Raw genomic sequence first — 18,496 nt, forward strand, 5'->3', positions numbered from 1 at the left:
AAGGTGTTTTGTGCCAGCTCATGCGCAGCTTTTCTGCGGACAAAAGGCAGATGTCCGTTTTTGAGCGGGGACATGCCAGTCTAGAACTTGGCACCATAAGCACGTTATATCTTAAATTTAGACTATCCGTCGGCAGCTCGGGATAGTCGGCGATGACGCAGCATGTGCCGGCAAGGATGGTTGACAGACGTATATATACAAGGTGATTACAACCCTGCTGGATGAGATCATCAAGTCTGCTTTTGCGGACACCATACTCTACGCATGGAAATGTCTCGGAGGCCCAAGAAATGACGAGATACGTGGCAGTCGTGTTGTATGCTTCAGCAAAGTTCATGCTAGAGTTGCTGCCTTGGCGGCCATTGGCTCCCGTTATATGAACAACATCGGCTGTAGTACGAGTTTCGACGGATTTAAAATGGCCATCAGGTCTCAGGGGCGTCCAAGTGACATGCAGGGCACTTAAGGTTTTCCACTCTGAGGCACATGCCGAGGGATAAAATGTTGGTCTAGTTTGTACTTGGGGCCCAAGCCGACAATGGAGCCTCAATGATCCGCGCTAGTCCTTAGATTGGCCAGATGCGCAGACGAGTGGGGGCGGTGGTGCATGCTCGACACCCGGTGCAGCGGGGCTATTTCTTCCCCGTCCACCGACCCACGCCTCTGAAAACTTTAGGCATTGCGTAAAGGACCATCCTTCATTCTTGTACGGTCATGGCCGATACCAAGGGCGGCGCATTAGGCCACTCACCAGGCTCGACAGCCAAACAAACCGGAGGCCGCCCACGAGTGATTTCATCCTGTTTAACATGTCGACGAAGAAAAGTCAAATGCGATCATGTCCACCCTGTCTGTGGCTCTTGTACTCGAGGCAACCATGCTTGCACCTGGACTGATCAGGTCCCGGCGCCCACTGCTACTGGAAGGATATCCAAATCTACCCTAGCCACTGGCGCAAAGGGCGGAAGAAGTAATGATGTTCAAGCCCGGCTGGATCGACTCGAGTATCTACTGGAAAAGGCGGTCGCTGGACAGGGGACCAACTCGGTATCGTCTCTGCGCTCCAGCGTTGACTTTGAGAGAAAAGACACGGACGCTTCAACCCCGTCATCCAGCAGTCAGACTTCCCAGGGAGCCGGTATCACCTCTGACAATGGCGACGGGACGCTTTTGCTGAATGGTGGACAATCCCAGTTCGTCTCATCTCTGCATTTTGCATTGCTTGCTGACGAGGTAAGTAAGACGTTGCCATTTGTTGTCTCTCTGTAATCGTTCTTCAGCTGGAGCAAGCATGTGCTGACCCTTGTTAGATTCAAGACATCAAGGCTTTACTAGGCGATAAGACGGATGAGGAGAAGAAAGAAGTTCCACAAAGCAGTTTAGTCGATCTACTCTCACTGGGCCGCGCGGGCGCAGGCTCCAACCTTGAAAACTTACTACCTAGCACCCAAGAGCACCGCGATATCCTCTTGGACGTCTATTTCACCAATGTAGACCCCATGGTGAGGATCACGCATAGACCGACAGTGATGCGCAAATTCTTCACATATAACCGTGAAGCACATCCTATTGCCTACGCCATCTACTTCTCTGCTATCAATTCACTGCCTCCCAAAATTGTCCAGACCAGATTTGGTGATACCAAGGAAGCCCTTCTGGACCGATTCCAACTGGGCGTCGAAATCTCTCTCGCCAGAGAAAATTACCTAACAACATCCGATCTTGAAATATTCCAGGGCTTCGTACTATGGCTGACATGCATCACAAGAGAGGAAGACATGGGTAGGCTTATAGAGCATTTGTCGGTATACTAAGCTGACATGGAAATCAGGAAAAGCATGGGTGTTGATTGGCATAGCTTTCCGTATCGCTCTGAATCAGGGATTACACCGGGATCCATCATTGTTTCCCACAGGATCAATGGACGCCCTCACTATTGAACAACGCCGCCGCATGTGGCATCAGCTTGGACACCTGGAGTTTCGTGCAGCTGAATGCAAGGGTCAAGAGCCAAGCATAACTGAAGATTTTTACACAACGCTTCTTCCCCGGAATATCGATGACGAAGAACTTGTCGATGGAGCGAGTCCAGGCGAGGCTCCATACAACGAGCAAAAGTTCACATCAATGACGTTTCAACTGGTCCGATTCAACGGTGTGCGAGCGTTGAGGCGCATAGTCCAAAGCACATATCGTTTAGAGCGGCGAATGCTCGATTCTGGGCTTCACGGTACCTCTCGCCCGGACCCTGCACAGGAGTTGCGGGATCTTTATGATCAGATCAAAGTCATGCTCGATCAAGTACACGAAGAGACTCATCGGAAGTACTTGCAATTCCTCAACCCAGAAATACCAATGGAACGATTGACTTTGGGACTGGCTTCGCTACTCGAATGGCGCGCTTACTTGTTCTTCTGGCTCCGTATGCCGCGTGCGTACCGTGATGACGTCTTCTCCGATGACATTCGCAGATCGTACGTATCTTCAGTTGATTATGTCTTGTTGAGAACTAGTAGAGACTAACGATTTAGGATATTTGAAAAATCTGTCAACTGCGTAGAGACGATCAATGGAGCAGCTGCGGATGTTGACGCCGCTCGCTTCCAGTGGCACATTGGTATACAGACCCACTTCTCGTATTTTTCAAGGCTAACAAATCAAGGCGCCATTGCTTCGTTCCAAGCTATCATGCACATCTTGTCCGAGCTACGCAACCCCCTGTTCGATGCCCCAGATCGGCAACGAGCCTTGAGAGCGCTGCAAATGTCGCGCATTCTTCGAGCAAACAACAACGCCAAGGCATGGCAGGCTGTCAAGAACATGATTGACAAGGCCGTAGCCGAGCACACCCTTTCGCCTAGGTCCCAAAATCAACCCTTGAATCCGTACATGAGCCAGCCTACACCCGCGTCTGCGACTATGCCTGGTCCAACGTCTACATCCACGTCGACGTCTACGCCTGTATCTACTCCCATGTCTGCAACTATGCCTACCCTTCCATTGGGCCCTATGCCAAACAGCAACACAGGACCATATCAAGCAATGGGAGAAATACCTGCTTATGCTTACCAACCCAGTTCCATGACGTTCAATCAACCGACACTACTGCCACAGTCTCAGCCGCTTCCCCAACCGCCGCCAGTACAATCTCAACCTGACATGATGGATTCGACATCAAATTTCCAAAACCGTGCACCGGTCTGGGACGACATCAATATAAACAACATTAACAATATCGTTGGGGATATGCAACCAACTACCAACGTCATCCCTGAATTCGATTTTGTAAGTCTCACAATGTAATCCGGTGAAAAAGGACATGATTACTGACCAAAACAGGGTTTCTGGGGTGACCCCTTCAATTACGAGAACGAGCCTGTTGCAATGCCAATGCAAGATGGCTATTTTCCCCAATGGACAGCAGGAGTCTGAACTACGTTAGCGAATGACATACAACCTTTTTCTTCTGCTTTTCCGATCGTATGCAATAGCAAGCATCATGAGCTTGGCAGATCGTATTCCAGATTAAGGCTCCGCTTAGCTCCTGTTGGCAGTGGTCTTTTCAAGAGTCCCGCGCTAAACAGTACGGCGAATTGGATTACCGTCCCAGCTGGCTGGCCATCCTATGATACGCCTTTCCAAACTTCACGCTACAGAGCCCACCCATGTAGCCATGGACACGTCGTTGCATCAGCGGGAAGAAAGTCAGCAAGTGGAATACGAGACCAGAACACATGATATCTACTCTCCGGCTCTCAACCCATATCCAGTGCTAGCAAAAATAAGGTTGGTCACCGGGGAGTCCAGTTCACAGCGGGGAGGAGAACGTCGAGAAGACGTAGACGAGTTCTCGGCGTCACCAAGAAGCACTACGCATGCTAGAGGAAGAACTCACACCGCAATTTTCTACAGTAAGACAGCTGTAATTGTAACAGGCTCGGCTATAGGGGGACCGAGCATTCGACCAAACACGGGATTTCTTTTCCAGACAACTCCCTATTTTGGAGTCAGCGTATATAACTTTTATGTTGCAAATACCAAATTTACCATTCAATTAGACGAATTAGAATATCAAGAATATATATTTTTTCTGCTACCATCACCATTTCTAACCTCCCACTATGTACGCTTTCTTAACTTGGTGTTTTGAGCGTCTTAATGTATACTACATGGTACTTTTGATATTCTTCGTATTTTGCGTGCACAATACACTTAATCCCTACACCTCTTTTAACTTTTAAAATCCCCAGCATTGAAAGAAAAAAAACCCCCTAAAGTTCCAAACCTCCAGTATATACCACTCACTCGACCTGGATACCGCATCACAATGCATACATGCTGCAATCCAATCCATCTCCCCCAAGCACCCCTTTCCTTCAAAATAGTCGATACACAGGTAATAACAAAAAAAAACTTATCTCGCATCCCCCCCCCCCCCCCCACAACTTTCCAAAATTTCCAATTTGCCCTTGGTCCAAAGAAGTGAATCATGTTGGTTGTGTGGATACAGATTACACGACGTAAGAAAGAGGTGTGATATAAGAAATGAGCGGGATAAATGTAAGAGGGTGAACTGGTACGAGTACGGAGATGAGGAATGTTGGGTTTTGGAATAGTTACGACGTTTGGTATGGGGTTAATATGGGAGGAGATGGCAGAGACGGCAGTGTGCATGTTTGATAGAAGAGGTGGAATTTACTAATCTAATGGATGAAACTTAATTCATGTTTGAGATAGGACTTTACTCTTGGTCTTATGGTTAGAGTTTAGAGTGGACTACTCCCCATGGACGACAAACACAATGCTGACTAACATTGTCTATCTCTTTCCTTTCCTTTCTTTTTGTCAATACACCCCGCAATAACATTCACAATACGCATAGTCAAAAGGCGAATAAAAGAATTAAGGGATAGGCTGAAAAGTTTCATTAGTGTTGTACAAGATAGCAGTAAGCTCCTATCCGGGGGGTTCCGAAATTTGACAGTCCAAGATACCAGCAGCGACTTCTAAATAATCTAGACACCACATGGCACTATGCGAATCATGCAACCAGCCTACTCATCCTTGACACCACCGCGTCCAGCGCGCTCAGCAGCCTCAATGCTCTTCTTGTCCGTCTTAATCTCACCAGCACCCATACCCATCATACCGCCAGCAGCCTTCCATGGCCTGGCCAGGTCACCAGTTGCCGGCTGTCCGAACAAATGAACCTTGACGAGGTTTCCCTCGAACGCGCCCTTGAGGGGGATGATGGACTGGATGAGGAGCGGGTTGGTGTATTTGAAGTAAAGGTGCATAACGCACATCATGCCGACACCCATGGCCTGGGCCTTGAAGAGCTCGCGCAGCTTGCCGAGATCGTACGCCTTGACGGTTGTAGCGACGAATTTGGGTTCCTCGCCGGATCCCATTGGCGCGGGCTCGACGTATTTGACGACGGTCATGTCTGCGCCACGTGTGTTAGCCTCTTTCCTCCTTATCAAAAGTGTTTGCGACTGTGGAGCGACGCACCATTCTTCTTGTTGATCTGCGTCTGGACGTAGAGGTAGATGCCCGCGATGACCAGGTTGGAGACAATGTAGAGTGCGCGCACGCCGTTGAGTACGTTGGGGTCATCAAACGGAATCTTTTTTGAGATTTGCATGAATCCCCTGCATATGTGTTAGATTTCTGATCTGCTGCGGGTGCGAAAAGGCTAGAGAGGAGCATACAGGATGATGACCAGGTTGGAACTGCGGCGAGGATTAGCAAACTGTCTTCAACAGCCTCGGAGGCCGGGGATGCATACATTTGTGGGTTGATAGCCATTGTGAGAGTTGGGGTGAATGAATTGAGGTAGCTAGGTAAGGAGCGCTTCGGCAGAGGATTATAAAAAGTCCTAGAAGAGAGGCGAGGTGTTGTGGCGCGAAACGTGGGAGAGAAGCCGAAGGGATGAGCGGGCGACTTTTGTGGTGGGCGAGGATAACCCTAGCGCGACCCAAGAGGCCAGGTTGCCGGCGGCGGGTTAACCTCAATTGGATTTCACCCTTCTAGGCTCGTCCAAAGTCTTCTCAGAACACATTCCTAGTTCACAACAGTATAGCGATAGTTTCCTTCGGTACAGCAGGTTTCACAAGTGCAGCAAAAAATATCGAGGTCTGGCAGTCTGCCAGCGCTCTGGCTCTACTTGAATTTAGGGTATCTTATCTATAATAGTCCTGTGGATGTGTATGCAAACCGATGCCTATTTGACACCCTTGGTACCCAATCCACATGAACCCATGTTTGTTCCCGAACGCCACGCTAAAATATCAAAAACTCCGGTGTCAACCTCATAGCCACCCCTGTCCCAATGCAACCAATGCCAACCAATAACCAGACCTTGTAGCAATCACATTACAACGCATTCGCGATCCGGCCTATTCTTTCCCTTTGACTTACCTTTGTCCAGGACCGCACCAGGCTCTCTACTCTTGCTCCTCATCCGGTCCTTCTTCTCTTTTTTGCTCTTGCTTCGTGAAATTCCAGATTCTTTCTTCTCTTTGACCGGAGACGGTGATTTTTGGCTGCCCTCAGGGCTTATGGCCTTGTCAGTTACAACACTAGGTTCATCGCCAGTACTAATAACCTCTGTCGTGATCAACTTGTTATTGCTGCCCCGGCCTGTCAGCCGCGACAGAGTAATGGACAATCGATTCTCGCCACTTGGACTACCCGGCCGACTTTTGCCAGCGCCGGACATCCATATACGTGAGCCGCGTCGGGAAACAGATAGGAAGCCGGTCTTATCTTCAGCTGGGGTTGTCGGTTGGGTTCGTCCACGAAGGCTCCCTTCGCCGTCGTCAATGGTTATGCTGGTCCGCCAATTACTGGAAGTGCTGTTCCGACTGGCTGGCTCGTCCGTGCGATTTGGTTCAGTATGCGCATCAGGCACGCTAATCTTTTCCCAGTCGCCAGTAGTATCGACGTCTGTTGCAGTAGTAGAGGGCACAGAGGCCAGCGTTTCACGGGATGGATCTGCAGACGGGATTCTGGACTGCGCCTCTGCATAGGTTGGGGGATCACCTCTGGAAGCCAGTTCTTCATCAATAGGTTGTACTTGGTAGAACAAGAGATACGGCGACTCTTCGCGCAGAGCTTGCTCAATGTCGACCTCGGTGACTCGTTGATTTGAAAGATCGTCGAACCGTAGCCATTTCGCTTCTTCTTCGTCAGATTCGGAATTAGCAGTTCCAGGCCTCCCACGAGCATTGGCACGAACAAGTGCAACGTAATGACCAGAATCCACTGATACACCTCGATGGCAGACGACCGATTGTAGCACTAGCTTGAAATTGCCGAATAATGGACCCTCTTCTTTCATTCTTTCGTCGGAAATGAAATGGGGCAAGCCAATGTCAAGTGGAATGTCGATATATGTATCGAGGCGCTTTGGGGTGCCATTTGGGTTCATAGTGTATCGCTTCAGACATATTCCGAGAACAGGGCGTTTTGCAGAGAAATGCGCTGCAACCTGCGCATCCGACCTTGGTACGTTGTCCGTGTACCATGCTACCAAAATTGTTAGCACCACATATATTGGCGGCAAAGTTCGACTTACGAATTAGACTGAAAAACTGCCATGCTGGCATGAGAATCTCCTTCTTAAGTAGAGAAGCTGAGCGGGGTCGACCGCCAGAGCTGTTGTCTAGCATATCCTCGACATGCTTCTTCTCGTCGAACGTTTGGGCTTCAGGAGGCTGGCGCAAGTAGCGCTTACCGAAGATGCTATCAGCACGGCGACGGCCTTCTAGCTCAGGTCGAACTGGTGCCAAAGGGGTTGTAGGCTCCAGCGATATGGGAGATGAGACAATTGGAGTCATTGGCGTGTCCATCTCTGCAGTTTCGATGTGTATCGACTCGTTTTTCTCAGAATCCTTGCCTGTGAATTCATCCCTGGTTGATCTTATGGTGGCAATCGTGTTTTGCCGTTGCAGGTAGCGCTTCACTTCGATTCTGTTGTTGAAATAGGTCTCTAAGCAGTCCTCGAGCGTAACGATACGACCTTCTTCTGGTTCTGGGATAGCAACTTCCAGGAGTCGTTCGTTTACAAACTTGTGGTCGTCTTCTTTATCTTCGCGCCCAGTATGATAAATGTCCATCTTTAGGGTAAGGAGTGGCAGTTCAAGTGCGCCTGTGATGAATGTAAAAGCTTCGGATGCGTCCTGCTGCCGCACCTGCGCCGCATCTTCCCAGCCACATCGTGCGAGCGAATCCTGAAGATGCTTTGTCTGTGATGGTCATTAGTTACGAAAGTGACGGTGGTGCGGATAGACCATACCAGGTCGACTCTGATAAGCTGGCCTGTGCGCAACAGGTTCACCCATAGTCTCAAGACAGCGGCCAGTTTCTTCCGGGGCTCATCCTCAAAATTGTCATACAACATGGCTTCAAAGCTATCAAGACGCGCAAACATGGCAAAGAGGAGCGCATCTAGATAGCATGTCACCATGTTCCGATTGATGGCGCCCAGCATGGGAACGTTGGGGTTGTAGTCCTTCAGTTCGCCCTCGAGCGATTCGTTGGCAAGGACTAAGAGATCGTAGGCCTTGTCGAGGTCATCCGGGTACCAAGCGAGGGCGTGTTCGGCTTGTTCCTCTGCCATTTTTGTTATGCCTGAACCGTGGAGCCGGGTAAGCAGCATCTTGACCTGTACATGGTCAATGAGAGTGCGTGCAGTCGTGTCTCTTGACGTACTTTTTTCTCGGCATGGTCGTTTGCGGGCGGCCTGGGCCCTTCGCTGGTGAATATTCTGTAGAGATCGAGCGGAGTATCTTGGGCTTGAGACTGGAGAGACATATGGTCAGAAGAGGGGGTGAGAGGGTCTTGAATGGTAGTGGGTGAGTGAAGAGGTCGACCTGGCGCTGAAGTGTGCAGTAATAGAAGACTGTCGCCTAGAGAATGCAACAATACAAATGGGAGCTTATGATACAGTGTCTGAACACCAGCCGACAGTCGCCGCCGGGGGCTCGTCCGGGGAGGCGACGGCAGACGGACGGTGCAGCATGGCGCAGGGGCGGGGGAGTCGAGCAAGCAAGTAGAAGCGAAAGAGGACGGGCGTACTTTTGATTTTGCGTGTTTGGAGGCGCGCTTTTCGCCGTGCTTGTCACGCCGGCTGAGAAATCGCGAGACGCCGTTCATGATGGCGGAGGTGGTAGGCAATGGGAGAATGCATGCAGAAGGGTGGGTGGTGGTGGTGAATGTGGAGGTTGACAGGGTGGTGGATAAGTCGCGGGGCAGACGGGCTTGATGCCAGTTAGAGGAAGGAACAGACGAGGCGCAGCCAAGGAACGGGATGACGCCGTGCCGCGGGACGCAGGCAACGACGAAGCAGCACGGCGAGTGGCGGCATAGGAAGAAGCACAAGGAGACAAAGAAGCACCAGACATGGTCGAGTGTACCAGCGACCGTCAGCCGCGCAGGAGCTGGTGGCCGTTGTCGTAGCCAGGTGCCTCTAGGTGGGGCTGCCCTATTGGCTACCAGAGCGGGCCCTAGCTGGCTGGCGGTACGATTATGTAGGCGATCCCTGCAGTCTTCATCGTCTAGCGTATAGCGTATAGCGCATGGCCTGGAAAAGTCCGCTGGAGACTTGACATGGGCCATGCTGCTGCTATCACGGACGACAATCACCCACCACGCCTTCTCCCGACGTCGTCATGGCCATGCGTGACCTGCCGCTGCGCACCGCCGTGGCCTTGGGAAACTCCGCCAGACCGGCTTTCCGCCCCGCCCTGCCCGCCCTCGCCCGCAATGCCTCGTCCCAAGCACTCGCAGAAATTGAGGACGCATCCTCCCTCCACACGCCACCACCGCCAGCAGATCTGGTCAAGGATTTCGACCCGGTAGCGAGGAGTCGGCTGCGGAGGAGGGGGAACAAGCAGCTGCCGCCTAGCAGGTACCGTGTCCCCGCCGCATGACCAAGGAATCCCTCCTCACCCGTCACAGGTACCAATATCGCTCGCCCAAGTACTATCGCGGTCCACTCCACCCTCACCAGCCCCCGCCAGAGTCAGATCCCGCATCGCGACTCTTCCAGCCGGGGCCCTTCAGTCTGTCGCGCCTCGAGCAAACGTACCAGAGCAAAATCGCCTCAGACCTGCTCACCCTCACATACCAGCACTATCCCCCAGGCTACCGGGCCCCCAAGACCGAACAGCGGTTGCGCGAATGGACTGGCGACTCGCCCTACTTCAAGAATCGCCCACTGCGGCCCCCGCGAGGCAAGGGTGAAGTCCTCCGCCTGCTCCAAGAACCCCGCACATTCCGCAATGTGCCCAAAATCACAAAGGTCGTCGTACATTCCATGGTGCCAGAAGCCCAAGAGAACAGCGGAAATTTGCATGTTGCCGGCATGGTGCTGCAAGCCATTAGCAATGTGCGAGCAATTTCGCACAAGGCAAGGCACAACGTAGTCGGCTGGGGATTACGAAAGGGCAGATATGTCGCAGTCACCTCTACCATGGAACGGGAAGACGCCGACAATTTTTTGGCCAAGCTGATCGACGTGGTGCTGCCGAGGATCAAGGAGTGGAAGGGCGTGCCCGGTTCATCTGGTGATGGACACGGCAATATGAGCTTTGGTCTTACCCCGGACCAAGTTGCCCTCTTTCCCGAGATCGAGGTCAACTATGACGCGTGAGTCTCCTGCCGTACCTGCCGCGGTCGAGTCACCTTGTACTGACACAACCTAGCTATCCTCCCAAGATGATTCCCGGTTGCCATATTACCATCCAAACCGATGCCACCAGCAACAAAGACGCCCGTCTCCTTCTTCAAGCCATTGGTATTCCATTTTACGGAAAACTTAACGACTAGATGCAGGTCTATTCCCGGCCGTGTACAAGACATGTAGTAAATGTAAAATACAGCCATGCTGGCTGCCACACGAAATTCATTCCGCAATCCTCTTGACCACTGTGATGAGCCAGACTTCCATTTGAGTCTCCTACTGGACATTTGAAAATTGACTAGTCCACCGAGATTCTTTCGTCCTAGCCAATTTGAAGCTGATTGCAAGAGAACGTCGATCCGGCCATTGCGCACGGATTCTGAACAACTTGAGATGTGATACTTGAAGCGTTACAGCGCAGTTCGTGGACACTTGACATGTTGTTGATGGAATGTGCTATTAACTTCCGATGAAGTTGAAAATACAGACAATTCTTGCAGATACTGAAGACCTCGGCACATTGGCAATCGGACAGTGGGTGCATCCAGCCGGTGCAGCTCTGCGGCCGTAGACAAACGAGTTATTTTCGTGATGTTGTCGGGCGCGGACGGACCCTGGCACGAGATTTTAGGGTTGGCCAAGCTCCTCCACCGAAGAACCCCCGGCGTGTCGCAGCTTCTCCCAGACTGTCAACCACCACCAAATCAATCCCGCGATACTCTCTCACTACCCCAGATTTGCTCTCGTGGCCACTCATCAGTCACGATGCAGTCTATCCGACAACCCCTGCGCTCTGCGCTATCAAAGGCCGCAACCAGGCAGTATGCGACCGCTTCCTCGCAGTATGCCGAGACGATTAAGAACCTTCGCATCAACAGCGACACAAAGGTTCTGTTCCAGGGTTTCACTGGAAAGCAGGGAACGTAAGTAAGAACGGAAGAGGCTGAAGCAAAGGGTAACACTAACACACGGGCAGCTTCCACGCACAGCAGGCAATTGAATACGGTATGCGACTAGCCAAAAGGCCATTTTGATATTGCGGGGGACAGGTCTGACACTTTGTTAGGCACAAAGGTTGTTGGAGGCACAAACCCCAAGAAGGCCGGCACCCAGCATCTCGGACTGCCCGTCTTCAAGAATGTGGCAGATGCTATGAAGGAGACCCAAGCTACCGCTACTGCCATCTTCGTTCCGTACGCTTCACCCGCCTACGACTCGTGTCGCTTTTGAAACCTAACCACGCTGCAGCCCACCGGTCGCTGCCGCGAGTATCGAAGAGGCTATTGCCGCCGAGGTTCCTCTGATTGTGACGTAGGTATACATATGGAAACTGAGGTACATGGAAACTTACAATAAACAGTATCACTGAGGGAATTCCCCAACACGGTACGCATGGGCAAGTCTTTCAGGAAAAACTCAGTGACTGACGGAAGTAGACATGGTGCGCATCACAGATATGCTCAAGTCTCAGAGCAAGTCTCGCATGGTCGGCCCTAACTGCCCCGGTATCATTGCTCCCGTATGTCCCCCATCCACCCACCCACGTACCTGGATAGCCTTCTGACTTTACTAGGGTCAATGCAAGATTGGTATCATGCCTGGATTCATTCACAAGCGCGGCCGCGTTGGTATCGTCTCTCGTTCCGGAACTCTTACCTACGAAGCTGTCAACCAGACTACCCAAGCCGGCCTTGGTCAGTCCCTCGTTGTTGGTATTGGTGGTGACCCCTTCTCTGGTACCAACTTCATTGACTGCCTGAACGTCTTCCTCAAGGATGAAGAGACCGACGGTATCATCATGATTGGTGAGATTGGTGGTTCTGCTGAAGAGGACGCTGCCGACTTCCTGAAGGAGTACAACACCGCCAACAAGCCTGTTGTTAGCTTCATTGCTGGTATCTCCGCCCCACCAGGCAGGAGAATGGGTCACGCTGGTGCCATTGTCAGCGGTGGTAAGGGTGATGCCAACTCCAAGATCACCGCACTTGAGGCCGCCGGTGTTACTGTCGAGCGCTCCCCTGCCAAGCTCGGAGCCACTCTGTACGACCAGTTCGTCAAGCGCGACCTGATATAGGAGGAAATTGTAATGTTTCATTAAACTCTCAAGGTGTGCAGGCTTACGAATTGTGGTAGCCGCATGGAGGTCTATTGTACATTGTAGTTGAAGCAATTGAAATCATCTCGCATCTAGATGTATCATCTGGTCGTGCAGATGTCTGTATCATTTTCTCAGAGACTTGTGGATTGAAACGTTGATTCACAAAATACCTCCGTCCCTCTTTTCACATGCACATTCAAACCCTTGATAGGTGATGGTCCAAGCTCATAATTTTCCAAAAGTTCCCCGCAAACCTCCGAGTTGCGTCCAATTGCGGAAGCACAGAGAACAACCTCGAACGTAGCCGACATGTCCAAGACAAAAACGAAGCGCGCGCGCCGGGAATTGAAGCGCGAGGGTGAGAGAAAAATAGCAGCGCACCACCGCAAGGCAGCAGCAAAAGCCGCAGAAACAAAACAAGCCGCGACAAAACCACCCGCAAAGAAGAAGCAAAAGATGAACTCGACCGGCGCGAAAGACGCACCACCAGCGACCAAGCCCGCTCACGTCCAACCCTCGCAACGGAAACACGCCATACCCTTTGGCGAATACGACCACATCCTCCTCGTCGGCGAGGGCGACTTCAGCTTCACGCGCTCCCTCGCCATCGAGCACGGCTGCGCAAACGTCACAGCCACCAGCTACGACTCGCGCGAAGACGTCTCAGCCAAATACCCAACCTTTATCCCCATCTCCACCGAGCTCTCCTCCCTCACACCCCCTGTCCCGCTCTTCCACTCCATCGACGCCACAAAACTCTCAACCTACAAGCATCTCCGCTGCAAGCGCGACGATGGCGACGATGACGAGGAAGGCTGGGACACCATTGCCTTCATGTTCCCCCACACGGGAGGTCTCAGTACAGATGTGAATCGCCAAGTCCGCGCGAACCAAGCGCTGCTTGTTGAATTCTTCAAGTCGTGTATTGATACCAAAGATGCGAAGCGCAGGTTGCATATTCTACAGACTCAGAAGAGGGAGAAGGAGGAGAGTAGGAAGAGGAAGAGGGATCATCAATCTCAGGGTGATTCTCAACAACAGGAACAGAAGAACAAGCAGAATGTTAAACCATTTCTTCGTATGGGCGGGAAGATAATAGTTACTCTTTTTGAGGGTGAACCGTACACTTTGTGGAATATCCGTGACCTAGCACGGCATGTTGGGCTAAGGGTAGTTGAGAGCTGGAAGTTCGACTGGGAGCAGTATCCGGGGTACCATCACGTTCGCACGCTGGGGGCGCTGGAGGGAGGTGGTGGGTGGAAAGGGGAAGATCGCGAGGCGAGGATGTATGTGTTTGAGAAGATTCCGCTTGTGGCTGATAGCGATGAGGAGAAGGAGATGGAGAGGCTGGCTAAGGTGGCGAGGGGGGGAAGGTTACCGAGTCAGAAGGAGGCGATGAAGGCGGCTTTGCAGGGGGAGGAGAAAGAAGATGACGTTGAAGAGGAGGAAGCTGAGGAAGACGATGATTGAGGCTATGAATCTCATCCTAAAAATTGAGATACCCGTCATGACTAGAAAAAGACCGTACCACCAATACAGGCAGGACTAAAACCCACGCCGGGGCATCCCGCTACGATAAACCGAAAAAGAAAAACGCCCCGCTATGCGCATATAACCTCCGTAGCAAAAAAAAAGACCGAACCTCCTGCTCCAAGGAAAGAAAGAAATGAAAAGAAACAACAAATCACATAATATACACCTTCCGCACCTCACTCTCCTTCCACTTCTCCCCCGTCAGCCCAGCCACAGGATCCCTAACAAATCCTGGCTCCGTCCCCACCTTCTCATTGAAAATACGCAATTTCTCAGAGCCATAGATACGGCCATTGGGCAGCACAACCGGCGCATCTTCAACAATACTCTTGGTATGCAGCGCATACGGCACATTGCGCGCTAGTTCTTTGAGCTCAGCACTGCAAATAGGGCAGACAGTTGTAGCGGACGAGGCGGCGTTTGTAGCTGAGGGAATGTATTCGGAGTGGCAGGCTGGTGTCTTGAGGGCGGAAAGACCTGCACTGAGGGCGATGTGGAGGAGGGGGCGAGGCGGAAGCGAGTATAGTGTGTGATGGGTTGAGACGAAGAGGTCTGCGAGGTAGGACCAGCGGGAGGGAGAGTAGAGGGACTAGATTAGGCAATGTTAGTTTGCGTTGATTCTCTCTTTGAGGGGAAGAAGAGAAAACTTACAGCATACGGTTCCACCTCATCCCACGGCCTATACGCCAACATACCCGCCGCCTGTCTCATGAGCGTAAAATCCCCACTCGCACTAAGATACTTCTTCGCATGCGCCCTGGCTTCCACTAACTTTGCTTCTCCTCCTCCTCCTTCACCACGACCAATACTAACACCGTGCATACCCCCCTCTTCCCCCTCCAACCCATCCATCCCACTCAATCCGGCCTCATGCCCCTGCCTCACAAGCTCAATATACTGCTGCAACCTCAACTCAAACTCCAGCATGCTTCCTCCCTTCTTGAGCTCCTTGCCATGTTCCTTGCACCACTCGAGTGCCAGCGCCGTACTCATGCCCTCACGGAGGCTCCGCTCGATCTTGTGACATGCTACGAATGCTTCTACATCGACTAGATCTTCGATCCCCTTGCTTTGCGCAAGGCATGCTGCGCTCTCGGCATATCCCTCCCGGAGCAGGTAGTCGACAAGTAACCTGCTAAGTCGTGTGCGCGACCATTCGTCGTATTTGACGTCGACGAGACTCTGGACTTGGTAGAGGTCTTGTAGGTGCTGCAGGCGCGCTTTGGCAGCGCGGTGGAGACGGTTTTCTTCTTCGTGGAGGCCCTCGAGTTTGCGTTTTAGGCCTTGCATTTTGGTAATCAGGGAGTCGAGCGAGGAGAGGGTTGCCTCTGGGGAGGCGTTCTTGTTTGCGGCTTTTGCGGTTGCGCTGAGGGCGGTGGGCAGGGCGGTCGAGGAGTGCTCGATGACGCGCTGGGCGTTTTTGAAGTTGCGCCGGGAAAGCTCATATGGCATGCGGAGGAGAGGTTGGTCCTGGAATTGTGAGTTAGTGAGTGCCATCTTGCGCGTAATTTAACCGGACATACGAGCAAGAGATGCGACTCGGCATTGAGTTTCGTGCTCGTGAGCTCTGCCATGGCGGCCTGATGTTTGCTGTGAGTAAACAATGAATGTAGTGAGATACCCCGGAGGATCTAGGGCTCTTCGAATCCGGTGGGAAATTGCTGAACCAAGGTTACCAACGAGTGGCTAATGTGAGGATGTCCATGTTCAAGCTCCACCGCGGAGGTCAACTTGCGGGGATGCTCGTCACAGCTCATAGTTCGCAGACCGGCACGTGCAGGCCCACTACCACTTGTCCATGCTCTCCTGTTATGTCCGTTGCATTCCGAGTTACAATCACGTCATATTAACAACTTACTTCTACGTTTTAAGTACATGCTGCAAAGTTCACAGAATTTATCAAGACATGTATGCGATATGATTTCATTGCAAGGCAACTCTAAAACTCCTCTAAAACCCAATGCATCATAACACATAATCCAGATGTCTCTGCTCGTACAGAGACACTGACGCAGGTAGCGATGAGCTGCCGGCCTACTGCAGAGGTATCTCAAACCTGCTCTAAGGCCATTACTTTTAGCTATGCACCCGCGCCCCGCTGCTCAAAGGACGCATGCATTTTCTAAACCAATTCCGAATTATCCATTTAGAGAGCACCAGTTGAAGCCATCTTCTTGCGGAGGTGATCCTTGTACTCGCCAATGGTACCATCCCACCGACGGACAGTCTTGTGTTCGCAAACCATGATATCCTTGGCAATCTTGTCGAGCAATCTGTTTTGAGGTTAGCATGTCGAACAAACATATCTCTGGGAGAATGAACGTACCTGAAGTCGTGAGAAACAACGACGACACCACCGCTGAAGGCGTTGATGGCATCAGCCAAACTGTCAATAGTGGGGATATCCAGACCGTTAGTAGGTTCGTCAAGAAGCAACATGTTGGGGCCCTCGATAGCGAGCAGAGCGAAGACAATACGAGACTTTTGACCATCGGACAGAGTAGCCATCTTGGACGTCTGTGCCTCACCAGTCATACCATAGCGACCGAGCTGTTGACGCCAGTATTGGATGTCCTGGCTGATGTGGTGGAACTTGTCGCGGACAAAGTCAAGGGCAGACTTGGTGAGGTCGAGCTGTTCAGCAGAGTGCTGGCTGTAAACACCGAGCTTCAAGTGAGTATGGCGCGATACAACACCAGATGTAGGGCTGAGCTTTCCGGTGAAGATGTTGAGCAGCGTTGACTTTCCAACACCGTTGGGTCCGACAAGAGCTGTTCGCGAGTCCATGTCGACACCAAAGTCGAGGTTCTCGTACAGGTTGTCTTTTGGATCTCCAGAGTAAGAGAAGGTGACATCGTCAAGCGAAAGCACAGGGGGTGGTAGCTTCTCAACGTCGGCGAAGCGGAAAGTAAAGACTTTGTCAACAGCAACGGGCTCGATGAGACCGTCGGCCTCCATCTTGTCCAGGATCTTCTGGCGAGACTTGGCTTGCCTGACCAAGTTGGCGTAGGTACCGGCGGAAGCAATGAACTTCTTGATGTGCTTGATTTCGTCTTGCTGCTTCTCGTAGGCCTTGGTCTGGTTGACCTCCTGCTCGGAACGGGTCTTGTGGTAAGCATCGTAGTTACCTCCGTAGTAGAGGAGTTTCTTTTGACGCATATCAATCATGTTTGTGCAGACACCGTTCAAGAAGTCCATGGAGTGGGAAACGAGAACCAGAGTGCGCTCCCACTTCTTCATGTACTCCTCAAGCCACACACAGGCCTCGAGATCCAAATGGGCAGTGGGGTCGTCGAGCAAGAGCAGAGCAGGCTTGACGAAAAGAGCTTTGGCAAGCGCAACACGCATACGCCAACCACCGGACATGTCCTTTGTCTTCTTGTTGATGGTAACCTTGTTGAAACCAAGACCAGTAAGAATAAGGGAAGCGCGAGTATGGAAGGTGGATGGGTCCATATCTTCTTGACGCTGTTGACTAGTTAGTGGGGGTCAAAATATGATTATCCGACTACAACGTACCTCGTAGATATCCTCGAGGAGAGGGCTCTCAGGGCCGTCCTTCTCAAGAATGTCCTCAGCCATCTTCTCGAGACGAGCCAGCTCAGTCTCAGCCTCACGGACGACCCAGTCCAAGGCACCCAACTCAGTCTTGGGAGCACCCTGGTTCAGCAGGTAGATGTCGATGTGCTCTGGAAAGGGGAACTCGCGCTTGTCGATGGCCTTTAGCAGCGTCGTCTTTCCGCAACCGTTCTCACCCAACAGACCGTATCGGCGACCGTAGTTGATCTCGATGGTGGAGTCGTTGAAAAGAACCTTGCCGTGGAACACGAGCGACGCAGAGATGATCTTGACATCGCGCGACTGCTCGAGCGAGGCAAGCACACCAGTGGTTACACGGTCAGACAGACCATGCTTATCTTGTTGCATAGTGAGCTTCTGAACCTCCTCGTTCAGCTCAAGATCCTCGGGGTTGTCGCCATTCTCAGAGTTGGCCTTGGAGGCATTCTTGGAGTTGGCCTTGGACGACAACTTGGAAGTGGCCGACTTCTTGGGCTTGGCGTCGCCATCGGCGGCGCGCTTTGCCTGACGGGCGGCTTTGGACGCAGAGACCATGATGTCTTAATATGGCGTCAGGGGAAGGGACTCGGGGATGGTGGAGGTGAAGAGAAGGAAATTTC

At 51.9% G+C, this 18,496-nt stretch overlaps 8 protein-coding genes across 8 annotated transcripts; 4 read left to right on the forward strand and 4 right to left on the reverse strand.

Moving 5' to 3' along the window:
- Positions 1-714: 714 nt before the first annotated feature.
- On the forward strand, positions 715-3,432 carry COCVIDRAFT_40264 (hypothetical protein; the record flags this gene model as incomplete). Its single annotated transcript, XM_014698244.1, has 6 exons — positions 715-1,233; positions 1,311-1,782; positions 1,832-2,474; positions 2,532-2,617; positions 2,663-3,285; positions 3,340-3,432. 6 exons carry the CDS (start codon positions 715-717, stop codon positions 3,430-3,432), a joined length of 2,436 nt encoding a protein of 811 aa, XP_014553730.1.
- A 1,622-nt stretch (positions 3,433-5,054) lies between these two features.
- Positions 5,055-5,808, reverse strand: COCVIDRAFT_40265 (hypothetical protein; the record flags this gene model as incomplete). Its single annotated transcript, XM_014698245.1, has 4 exons — positions 5,055-5,446; positions 5,512-5,651; positions 5,712-5,732; positions 5,789-5,808. The coding sequence occupies 4 exons, from the start codon at positions 5,806-5,808 to the stop codon at positions 5,055-5,057; spliced, it is 573 nt and encodes a 190-aa protein (XP_014553731.1).
- A 562-nt stretch (positions 5,809-6,370) lies between these two features.
- On the reverse strand, positions 6,371-9,159 carry COCVIDRAFT_29090 (hypothetical protein; the record flags this gene model as incomplete). The annotated part of the gene is made up of 4 exons (XM_014698246.1): positions 6,371-7,530; positions 7,580-8,249; positions 8,300-8,668; positions 8,716-9,159. 4 exons carry the CDS (start codon positions 9,157-9,159, stop codon positions 6,371-6,373), a joined length of 2,643 nt encoding a protein of 880 aa, XP_014553732.1.
- Positions 9,160-9,674: 515 nt separating this feature from the next.
- On the forward strand, positions 9,675-10,833 carry COCVIDRAFT_106826 (hypothetical protein; the record flags this gene model as incomplete). The annotated part of the gene is made up of 3 exons (XM_014698247.1): positions 9,675-9,913; positions 9,964-10,653; positions 10,710-10,833. The coding sequence occupies 3 exons, from the start codon at positions 9,675-9,677 to the stop codon at positions 10,831-10,833; spliced, it is 1,053 nt and encodes a 350-aa protein (XP_014553733.1).
- Positions 10,834-11,452: 619 nt separating this feature from the next.
- COCVIDRAFT_106797 (hypothetical protein) lies at positions 11,453-12,761 on the forward strand (the record flags this gene model as incomplete). The annotated part of the gene is made up of 7 exons (XM_014698248.1): positions 11,453-11,610; positions 11,664-11,692; positions 11,754-11,880; positions 11,936-11,998; positions 12,048-12,073; positions 12,121-12,206; positions 12,261-12,761. The coding sequence occupies 7 exons, from the start codon at positions 11,453-11,455 to the stop codon at positions 12,759-12,761; spliced, it is 990 nt and encodes a 329-aa protein (XP_014553734.1).
- Positions 12,762-13,094: 333 nt separating this feature from the next.
- Positions 13,095-14,255, forward strand: COCVIDRAFT_106875 (hypothetical protein; the record flags this gene model as incomplete). Its single annotated transcript, XM_014698249.1, has 1 exon — positions 13,095-14,255. One exon carries the CDS (start codon positions 13,095-13,097, stop codon positions 14,253-14,255), a length of 1,161 nt encoding a protein of 386 aa, XP_014553735.1.
- Positions 14,256-14,469: 214 nt separating this feature from the next.
- On the reverse strand, positions 14,470-15,892 carry COCVIDRAFT_106783 (hypothetical protein; the record flags this gene model as incomplete). The annotated part of the gene is made up of 4 exons (XM_014698250.1): positions 14,470-14,907; positions 14,970-15,097; positions 15,176-15,788; positions 15,842-15,892. 4 exons carry the CDS (start codon positions 15,890-15,892, stop codon positions 14,470-14,472), a joined length of 1,230 nt encoding a protein of 409 aa, XP_014553736.1.
- A 572-nt stretch (positions 15,893-16,464) lies between these two features.
- COCVIDRAFT_106800 (hypothetical protein) lies at positions 16,465-18,431 on the reverse strand (the record flags this gene model as incomplete). Its single annotated transcript, XM_014698251.1, has 3 exons — positions 16,465-16,591; positions 16,645-17,786; positions 17,838-18,431. 3 exons carry the CDS (start codon positions 18,429-18,431, stop codon positions 16,465-16,467), a joined length of 1,863 nt encoding a protein of 620 aa, XP_014553737.1.
- Positions 18,432-18,496: the final 65 nt, after the last annotated feature.

Source organism: Bipolaris victoriae (assembly GCF_000527765.1).
Source record: "Bipolaris victoriae FI3 unplaced genomic scaffold scaffold_81, whole genome shotgun sequence".
Taxonomy (NCBI): domain Eukaryota; kingdom Fungi; phylum Ascomycota; class Dothideomycetes; order Pleosporales; family Pleosporaceae; genus Bipolaris; species Bipolaris victoriae.